This window comes from Vombatus ursinus, unplaced genomic scaffold (assembly GCF_900497805.2).
Source record: "Vombatus ursinus unplaced genomic scaffold, bare-nosed wombat genome assembly UNPS02014801.1, whole genome shotgun sequence".
Classification (NCBI taxonomy): Eukaryota; Metazoa; Chordata; class Mammalia; order Diprotodontia; family Vombatidae; genus Vombatus; species Vombatus ursinus.
This window is the reverse complement of record NW_020954579.1, coordinates 15,904,777-15,915,112: the sequence shown is the minus strand read 5'-3', so window position 1 is coordinate 15,915,112 and position 10,336 is coordinate 15,904,777. Positions and strand designations below refer to the sequence as shown.

The 10,336-nt window shown below is 44.3% G+C and overlaps 1 protein-coding gene across 2 annotated transcripts; it reads left to right on the top strand.

The window, feature by feature from the left end:
- The first annotated feature begins 243 nt into the window (after positions 1-243).
- OTOP2 (otopetrin 2) lies at positions 244-10,130 on the top strand. 2 transcript variants are annotated; one of them, XM_027873329.1, is made up of 6 exons: positions 244-556; positions 1,218-1,354; positions 2,685-2,743; positions 3,296-3,420; positions 5,643-6,520; positions 9,528-10,130. In XM_027873329.1, the coding sequence occupies exons 1-6, from the start codon at positions 244-246 to the stop codon at positions 9,696-9,698; spliced, it is 1,683 nt and encodes a 560-aa protein (XP_027729130.1). In that variant the 3' UTR covers positions 9,699-10,130. The 2 variants fall into 2 exon arrangements, with proteins under 2 accessions (XP_027729130.1, XP_027729129.1); XM_027873328.1 differs by having other exon boundaries at positions 5,640-6,520.
- Positions 10,131-10,336: the final 206 nt, after the last annotated feature.

Below are 10,336 nucleotides of genomic sequence, written 5' to 3'. Positions count from 1 at the left end.
CTGCTCCCCTCCCTTCGAGGCAACCTTCTAAATAGGAGGGAAGAGAGAGGAGCGTGGACTTTTGTGGTCCTCAGTTCCAGCATCTTGCCCCTTCGACGGCTGCAGAAAGTGGTCCCACTTCAGAAGTAGCGTTGTGGGGGAGGGGGTACTGGAGAGAGGGGAGCTCTCGTGGTTGATATGGGGTCCTGTCTGCTCCTCCCCCGCAGTGACTCCCCACCTCTACCTTCCCTGGCCGCCACTGCCATGTCGGAGGAGCTGGTCCCGGGCACCAAGGAAAGCCCCCAAGCCCCGGAACCCACGCTTCGGGAGGGATGGAAGAAGGGCGGCCGGATGCTGTCGGTGCTGCTGTCTGTCAATGTGCTCCTCCTCGCCAGCACCCTCATAAGCAGCGGCGCCTTCAACAAAGTGGCGGTGTATGACACAGATGTGTTCGCACTGCTTACCACCATGATGCTCCTCACCATCATCTGGATTCTCTTCTACATATTCCGAACCTCCCGACTCCCGGATGCGATCCCCTACCTGGACTCTCACGCGGGACCAATCTGGCTTCAAGGTTGGAGAGAAGTTCGGGACCCAGAAAACTGGTGGGGGCGGGGTTGGAAATGAGGTGCAGGGTTGGGGTGGGGAACATGAGAAGGGGGAGGGGGATTCTGGCCCAAGGTTGCCCTCGGAAGAACTGGAAATGGAAGAAGTGCTATGACTTGACATGGGTAGGTGAGCCAGACTTGGCGAGGGGCCTGAGTGGGTCTGACAAGAACTTGGACTGAGGAAAGGGAAACACTGTGAAAGGGAGAGAAGCATCTTACGTCTGCAAGGTGTAGTGAAGATTTAAAGTCAAAAAACCCGAGATCAAATTCAGATACTAGACCTTGGGCCAATCATTTAACTACCTTGAACCACAGTTTGCTTCTCTTTGAAATGGAGGTGGGGAAGGAGTTGGGGTGATTTCCAAGGTCCCCAACAATTTAAAAATCTTAGTGTGGCAACGTTCCCTTACAGCCCCGAATATGACAACCTAATGTAATCCTTGCTTCCAGAGCAGAGCAGGCAGAGGTACTAGCCACCAACTGGGAGCATTAATCTCTAACTTCTTTCAACATCCCCAATATCTGTCTTTGATCAGTGGGCCATACAGGATAACGTGAGAATGGAGCCACAGGCAAGTTTGAGATGATATATCCCAATATCTCACCTCCACCATCTCTGTTCCCAAGGTGGGCTGATCCTATTTGGTGTCTGTACCCTGGTCATGGACGTCTTCAAAACAGGCTACTATTCCAGTTTCTATGAGTGTCAGTCAGCAATCAAGATCCTCTATCCCATCATACAGGCTATATTTGTCGTTGTTCAGGTAAGTGAGGAGGTCAACGTCTGCCTGATGCAGGTGGGAGCTCCTGGGATCTATGAGAGGGGCAGGAGGAGTTTAGGAGTAGGGCAATTTGGTTAGGAGCTCTGTTCATGGTTAACACCTGGTGAGGATGGGGTGGTTTTGGAAGAAGGATTCAGCAACAATTTTTATCCCCAAGAATCTGGCCCCTCTCCTTAACTGACCCCAGTTGCACACAAACCAGGATTTCTTTTCTAGCCAGAATTCTGCCTAGTCAGGGCCAATTTGAACACAACCACTGGCAAAAGGCAAGGAGGATTCAGTTAACTAAGCAGTTGGAGCTGGAAAAAAAAAATTTTCCCCAATCAATTAGTATTTATTAAGTGCATACCATGTGCTAGAGACTATGAAATACAAAACTAAAAGTAAACAGTAGTTGGGTTTTTTTTAATGGGTGAGGTTATTTTTTCAGAAGCCTTCTTTGCCCATTGTCTCTAGGCATCAATCACCAGCAGGTCAGAGAGGCATGAAGGAAGTATTTCTTCTCTCCATTCCTAACATTTTCACTGTTCATTACTGCAGTTAAAATTTCACAATTAGATATTCACTTCTTTGGGGTCTATCTACTCTGTTAAAATGCAAATGCTCCTGAAGGGTAACAGTTAAAACTAACATCAACTAATATCTTAAGGAGGATTCATTGACACCTAATTGACAGTAAGAGCTTGACAGACAGAACTACATAGATGTGGTGGGAAAGTAGGTGAGAAGCTGCAAACACCAAACTTTGCTTGCTGGATGATTCACCTAAGGCCAACTCTGCTACCTAAACTATGTCTTAGTCCAATGAACTGATTTGGGGAGTGAGAATGAAAACCAGGAGATACACTCTTGCCTTGGACTGAGAGATACCTAGGTATCGTCCTGTCTCCACTTCGGAAAGGAATCGTTTCAGTATATAACGAAGGAGACATTAATAGCATACATCATTGAGGATGAATTTATTATTTTTGAGTCAATAGTTGATGTGTTATTTTTTCTTAACCTACTTTGTACCCTACCCTTCCCTTGATCTTTCTGGTAAACACCAGAGTGGCTAGAGGACCTAGGTTCAAGTTCTAGCTCTAATACTTTATCTCTTCTACTCTCAATTTCCTCATCTGTAAAATGACAATAATACTTGTAGGCCCCACCTCGAAAGGCCGTCTCGAGAAAGACACTTGGTAAACCTTGTTATGCTGGGCAAATCTGAGCTATCATGGATATTGTAAAGGCCTGTGAAAGAAACAAAACATAAGCAGGGCTTCCACTTCAATCCTTCTCAGGAAGACACGTCTGTTCTCTATTCTCATAGACATACTTCCTATGGGTTTCAGCTAAGGACTGTGTTCATGCCCACCTAGACTTGACCCGGTGAGTACCCCCTTCCTGCCCAACCCCAAATTCATAGCCAATTGCTTTAGTTCTTCCACAAATTCAATGTCAGTTGAGTCAATATACCTCTAAATTCAATGTTACTTAGTCCAGTCTGTCCCCATGTTCACTGATAATTGCTTCAAAATCACTGCTCACATGGTACTCTATCTTGCAAGCAGAAGTGAGAGCTGTTCATCTTGGGATACCTGTTCCCCAAATGTCAAGATGGACAGAATTTTACCAGGGTTTACCTGGGGAGAGAGAACCTGCACCATGTGCAAATGACCCCCATGAAGGGAGTATCCCCAAGGCATCTTTCTCAGTGGCTTGGTCTACTGGGGACCTGCCAAGTCTCCTTGGGGAAGATTGTCCAGCCCTACAAATCCCATCAAATTTTTTTCTACCTTTCCTAAAACTCCTTCTCTATTCAAAACAGAATACTCAGCTGTTCTCCCCAAGTTCCTCCCCTGGCACATCCCAGGATGGGTAGCCCCAGTGTGAAATGGGGACTCTCACTAGCCTCTTCACTCTCCCCCTCCCCCCAAATAGGTGTGGTCTCATGTTTACACTCACCACCAACCTGGCCATCTGGATGGCAGCCGTGGTGGATGAATCTGTTCACCATGCACACTCTCATAGTGGCAATAGCAGCCATGCCCGCCTCACTTCTGATGGTGAGTTTCTTGATCCTTATGGGCCCACATACCACCAATGACTCAGGCAATCTCCAGTGGGTAGGCTGAGCTAAAGTTCAGGATAGCACGCCTCTGACTTTGGGAGATTGGTTGAGCTCTCTGTAGCTTAAGTAGGGGAGTGAGGCAGGGATAGGGTTCAGGGACCACTGCTATTCCCTACTCCTACATCTGGCTGTGAGACAATTCTTCCTTGACCTCTGAAAGGAAGGCTACTCTGGTCTTGAGGCTTGGGATATTCTCCTTGCTTGCTCTCATCCCAAAGAAGAGGGGAACCTAGACTGGAGAGAGAACAAGGATGGTTCAGCTGGTGAGAGCAATAGAGAGCTTTTGGGAAAGAGAAAGGAATACAAAGAGGTTCAAGAGTGGAGGGATAAAGAGTTTGCGCACCTCAAGAAGAAGAAGTAGAGGGTAGGAAAGGAGAGAGAGTTTGGGCACCTCTAGGAGAAGAAGTAGAGGGTAGGAAAGGAGAGAGAATTTCTTAATTGCCAAGAAATGTGGCCTCCCTTTCTGCCTTTCTACAATTTAACTTTCCCTCATTCTCTTAGTTTCTCTAGGGCCCCTGGTTCAGCCCTGAAAAAAAATTAGCATGTTTTATAAGGTAATGAGGTAGTCACTCAACTTAACAGACTGAACCTTCGGTGGTGGGTAGAGACCCATCCCATATTGGCTATCGTGGGGAGTCCCAAAGAGAGAAGAGAAATAAAGCCTACCCTCCCTGAAGGTAGTTGGGGAGTCATCTAGTTGGGAAGACAAAACCCACATTCCCAGGCAGATAACTTAATATGTTTGTAAACCTACATAAGAGCAAGCACAGATTAATAACATACTAATAAAATAATTATTAGAGCCGTTTCAAGGAGGAATGTGCTGCTTGAGAAGTGAGCTCCCAGGGCAGCTAGGTGGCGAAGTGGACAGAGCACCGACCCTGGATTCAGGAGGACCTGAGTTCAAATCTGACCTCAGACGCAGAACACTTACTAGCCGTGTGACCCTAGGCAAGTCACTTAACCCCATTGCCTAGCCAAAAAAACCAAAACAAAACAAAAAAAGAAGTGAGCTCCTCATCACTGGAGCTCTATATGTGATCATAGATTAGATGATTACTGGTCAGGAATATTAAAGAGGGTGTACCTGTTAGGTATGGATTGGACTAGTTAGACTTTGGCAATTCTCAGTAAAAGCTTCCTGGAGGAGGTGAGTTTTGGCATGTGTTTTGTGAAGCAGGTAGATGTCAAAGTAGATAGAGCACTGGACCTGGAGTTAGGAAGACATGAGTTTATATCCTTCCCTCACTAGCTGCATGACCCTGAAGTCACTTCACCTCTGTTTGCCTCAGTTTCCTCTTCCATAAAATAAAGATAATAATGGCACTTACCTACCAGGGTTGTTGTAAAGATAAAATGAGATGTTTATAAAATGTTTTACAAGACTTTAAGCACTATATAAATGCTATTATCATTATTATTATTATTATTTTAAAATAAGTTTCTATTGGTATCTTTTGTTTTTACATTACTAGATTTCCCTGTGTCCTTCTCTCTCTCCAACCCCCACTGTTCTATTCCTATATCCTATCCCCACAATGTGGGTATAGCTCCAATATATTAAAAACCCTAAATTTGGATACATCCCTAATATAGAAACATGCCCATAAAGCTGTGTGTCCAACACAGAAGCAACCCCAATGTAGGCAGAGTCTTCCTTTATAACAAATATTTTTAAATAAAGAAAAAGGAAAATAATAAGCAAAATCCATTGATACATTGAAAAGGAATCTCATATTAAATGCAATGTTCTTCATCCCTGGATTGATTAGCATGAGTTTTAAAGGATGATTTATTTTCTCTTTCCTAGAGCAGGGGTCCATGAAGTTTTTAAAAATATATTTTGATAACCATATTTGAATATGATTGATTTCCTTTAAATCTTATGTATTTTTATTTTATGCATCTGAAGACATTCTTTTGAGAACAGGTCCATAGGCCTCACCAGACTGCCAAAGGGGTACACATACACACACACAAACACACACACATACACATACACACACACACACACACACACACACACACATACACGTTAAGAACCAGAGGTTCCTCAAGTTGGAAAATGCCCAAAGTCACATGAAAGAGGATAGGAAAAAGCAGTCCTTTGTTCACCAGCATCCCAGCACCTGCCTATGCCCTCTCTTTTCCCAGCAGAACGGGCAGACAGCACAGCAGAAGAGGCCTGTCCTTGCAACACAACCTTCTGTCAGGTCTTTGAACAGGGCTACTTCTACCTGTATCCTTTCAACATCGAGTACAGCCTCTTCGCCTCCACAATGGTCTACGTCATGTGGAAGAATGTGGGGCGCCTGATAGGCCCTTCTCATGACCATGGCCATGGTCACAGCCACACTCCTTCCTTTGCCAGCTTCTTCCGGGAAACCTTCTTCATTGGGCCTGTGCTGGGCTTGCTCATATTTGTGGTAGGGCTAGGGATCTTCATTATCTATGAAGTCCAGGTGAGTGGGGACATGAGTGGGACCCACCAAGCCCTGATCCTCTACTACAGCTTTAATATAGCCTGCCTGGGCCTTATGACCCTAGTCAGCCTTGGGGGCTCTATCATCTACCGTTTTGACCAAAGGACAATGGATCAGCACAAGAACCCAACTCGTACGGTGGACGTAGCTCTGCTGATGGGGGCTGCTCTTGGGCAGTATGCCATCTGTTATTATTCTATTGTGGCTGTAGTGGCAGGTACCCCCAGGGACGTGTTGGGTGGTTTGAACCTCTCCTATTCCTTGCTAATGATTGCCCAGCACATTTTCCAGAATGTCTTCATCATTGAAAGCCTCCACCGAGGTCCCCCTGCCATCCAAGGAAACTCACCCAATGAGCCCATCCATGGCCTCACCTATGCCAATCAGGATGCCCTCCAGACCTTGCCTGACTACCCATCCACTCCTGGGCTGGTGGACTCCACCCTTGCTGGCCCCCAGGAGGCAGTAACCATTATCTCAGCCCCCCGGAGGAACTGGAGAAGCAAGTGCCTGAAAGATATTTCACTATTTCTACTGTTGTGCAACGTGATTGTGAGTAGGGGTAGAGAGGTGGTAAAGATGGAAGGTCAGGGGAGGAATGGTCACTGTTCTTTTGCCCAACACTAGTGAAGATGTTCTTTGACTCACCTTGCCCCCTGCCCCCTATGTTAGAGATCTCTAGTAAAGAACTAGTTTCTCAGGTTCAGAGAGGGCAAGGTGTTTTCTTCTAGGCAGACCCCCTCTAAGAAACAGGGTAGAAGATGAATGAAATAGCAGAGTTCTGACTTCCTGGGAAAGCGGTAGGAGAAGGAGGAGCTGGAAAGTTCCAGGTAAATGCGGACCGAGGGAAGCAAGAAGGGGAAGGAGGTGTGAGAGCTCATGTAGAGGGAGGGGAGCCCTCGTCCACAAACTAGGGATGTGAGAGCTCATTCCATCTTGTGACTTGACTCTTTCTCAGTTTAATTAGAGCAGCAGCAGGAAGTACCAGAGTCCCATGGAAATGTGAAAACTGAGCAAAATGAAGTGTTAGAGTGCGATGGGGAAGGAGAAGTAGATGGAGGCTCCCTACCCCTAAGTGAATCAGCAAAGCTATCTTGCAAAAAGTCTCATAGATAGATATGCTCAACAAATATGTAGCCCTAATATGCTAGCAACCTAATATAAGCATATCCCAAACATCTAGAGGCCACAAATTCAGATACGTCCCCATTATAGAAACCTCTTAGTATAGTTACATATATATGTGTGTATGTGTGTTTGTATGTGTATATATATATATATATACATATACACATATATATATATACATATACATATATATGCCCAATATAGAAATATCCTCAATGTAGGCAAATCTCCAATATATAAACACATTAAATTTTGATACATCCTAAATATTCCCTTAAAGCTATGTACCCAATATAGAAACATCCCCAATGCAGGCATATTCTCAATATAGAAACTCCCCAAATCCAGATATATCTCCAATATAAAAATCTTATCAGGGAAACAGTATTCTAAAATACAAAAACATCTCCAAAGTAGGCATATCTTCAATACATAAAACAGCCCAGATCTAGATATATTCTTTGCCCCATATATTTATGTCCTCACTAAAGAAATACTCTCAAAATGAACACATAACTAGCATAAAGTACCTCAGTGTAGGTGTATCCCCAATATAGAGACACTTGACCCAACATAGTTATGCCCCCCTGCAGATATAATTAATAACTCCTCCCAATGTATCCCTGATATATCCATCACAGACATTTCTAATGTATCCCCACTTTAGAAACATCTCCAATAGAAGTAAAACTCTCTGTAAGTATGCCATCTGTACTGAAACTCCTCCAGAACAGGGGGATAGATTCTTTAAAACTGAAGCATCTCTAGATCTCTGCTCTCATTCATCAAAGGGCAAGAGCTGATACTTTAGCCATGCAATGATCTGGGTTTACTACGTATCTAAGGATTTATCTGATATCCCTTCCCCCTTTCATATACCTCCCCAGTCACTATAGTCCAGACATGAGTTCCACCAAACACTAATTCACTGACTGACCCAGGAACCTGGGTACCTATCTGTAGACACAAGCACCATATTCCAGAACAGGTTAGGAGCTACTTTTGCCTGGAGCAGCTAAACCTTAGCTTGGTTCCCAGTTTCCTTTAGTTCTCCCTCAGCCCAGGGGAGAAGAGAGGAAACAGAGAGATAAGACAGAATAGTCTGGCAGGGAGGATGCTGGGTCAGCCAAGAGGATAAAAGGTGAGGAGAATCTTGCCTGGAGTCCTCTAGCCCAGCCTCTGCCAACTGGGTGTGGCCTTCCCTCATCTCTCATCAGCTTTCAGTACCTCAGTGTGTAGATGTCTCACAAAAATGTTTAGAATGGCAGATTTGTTTATTTATGCATACTTTCAAAATTATACAGCATAGGTTAGGAGAACCTTAGAGAACATCTAATCCAACTCTCTTAGTTAACAGGCAAAGAAACAGGTCCAGAAATGTTAAACGATTTTCCAAAGGTTATGTGGGTAGTAAGTGGCAGAGACAGGATTCAAATCTAGGATGTCTGACTTCAAATTTATTTCTCTAATTCTCTGTACCATACAATGAACAGGATTCAGAGCTAGAATAGCTGAATGAATTAAAGGTATTTATTAGGTCCTTAAAGCACTGTAAGTGCTTGAGAATACAAAATTTTGCTCGTATTTATATTCCCAGCACTTAGTACCGTGTCTGGCACTTAATAAGTGCTTTATCTTTACCTGAACAGAAAATTAAGACATTCCTAGTGCTGCCCTCAGGAAGCCCACATTCTAGTGGGAGAGGCAACACAATATAGAAAGTTTTAGCTACAAGTAGGATGAAAAGATCTCATGGTCCTTAGGGCACTACAGTAAAGCAGGTGGTAATGCATCATCTTTAGTGAAAGTGTGCTTAGAGATCATTGAGAACTCCATTCCACTACATCCTCATAGTCCTCTCCCCATTTTACTTTGGAGGAAAATATAATCTGGTCCTTAAATATGAAGAAATGCCTTCCTCCTATTACATCCACCGTTTCTTTGTTTCCATACCCTTCAACACTCAGGCGGTTTCAGTTGGGTAGGACTAGGCTGAGGGTGTGATAAGTATAACCACTGGCTGGCTCCCTTGGAGTTGAGGGGTGTGTGTGTGTGTGTGTGTGTGTGTGCATAAATGTTTCTTGAGTAGTGACTAGGGCTAAAGGAATCTAGTATTGCTTAAAAAAACACAAATCAATATGGTAGAAAAAAAAACAGTAGTCAGAAGATTTGGATTTTAATTCTAACTCAACCTGACTTTGGGCAAGTCACTTAATCTTTCAATTTCTTCACCTGTAAAATGAGGGGAATTGAATAGAGGAGCTCTAAAGCCACTTCCAGCTCAAACATTCTATAAAACTAAGGCAACAGCCCTACAAAATGTGTGGAAGGGGTGAGTAGTTGAGCCAAATCCCTGAAAGTGACTTGGGTTCTACTTTGTTGCTGAATGCTCACTCACCCACCCACCCATCCATTCCCACTCTCTCCTTAGCTCTGGATCATGCCTGCCTTTGGTGCCCGACCTCAGTTCAACAACAACCTGGAACTGGATTTCTATGGCTACTCCCTATGGGCAGCCATTGTCAACATCTGCCTTCCCTTCGGAATCTTCTACCGAATGCATGCTGTCTCCAGCTTGCTGGAGGTCTATGTCTTGTCCTGATGCTCCTCCTTCCCTCACGAGCCTTTGTACTTCACCAAAAGATTTCTAGAGCCCAGCCCAAGCTGATGGACAACATTGACTGGTGTCCATATTCTTCCCAGGGAGGGAAAAGACAGCTCTTTGGAAGGGAGTTTTAACTCCAGAAGATGGATAGGGGTCCTCTATACCCATTTCCTCACTTCCACCCAAGTCTAACTGCCTCCTTACCCAGTTCTCCCATTCCCCACTTCACTTGCCCAAGGGACCCTCCTAAAAAACTAAGCTGACAATAACTGCAAGAATGGGGGTTTTAACATAAATTTTCACCAAATAGATTTGGTGAAAACCTTAGAGATCCCCAATTTGAGTTGGGTTTTTTGAAAGTTAAAATCCTTAACTTTAAATCATTTTAAAGTCAAAATTGCTTTTCTCCCACTTTGCCCTCCAACTTATACAATGAGGCCTGTATTGTGGTATAGACTCAGGCCCCTGAACTGATTCAATTTCTCCAAAGTGCTTTGAAACAGATAATCTGGATATGGGGTGAGTGGAGAATAACCTTCCCTATGTTCTTGAACTCCCCAAAACTGGGCTGCAGGACCCATCCACATTCCTACCTATTGAATCCCTTGCTTCACTATGTTTTGAGCCAGGAAACA

Excerpts from the sequence above, each read along its gene's own strand:
- OTOP2 (XM_027873328.1), top strand. The coding sequence starts at position 244 with ATGTCGGAGGAGCTGGTCCCGGGCACCAAGGAAAGCCCCCAAGCCCCG. Across the intron at positions 2,744-3,295 it reads GCCCACCTAGACTTGACCCG|GTGTGGTCTCATGTTTACAC; the intron begins GTGAGTACCCCC and ends CCCCCCAAATAG. Across the intron at positions 6,521-9,527 it reads TACTGTTGTGCAACGTGATT|CTCTGGATCATGCCTGCCTT; the intron begins GTGAGTAGGGGT and ends CTCTCTCCTTAG.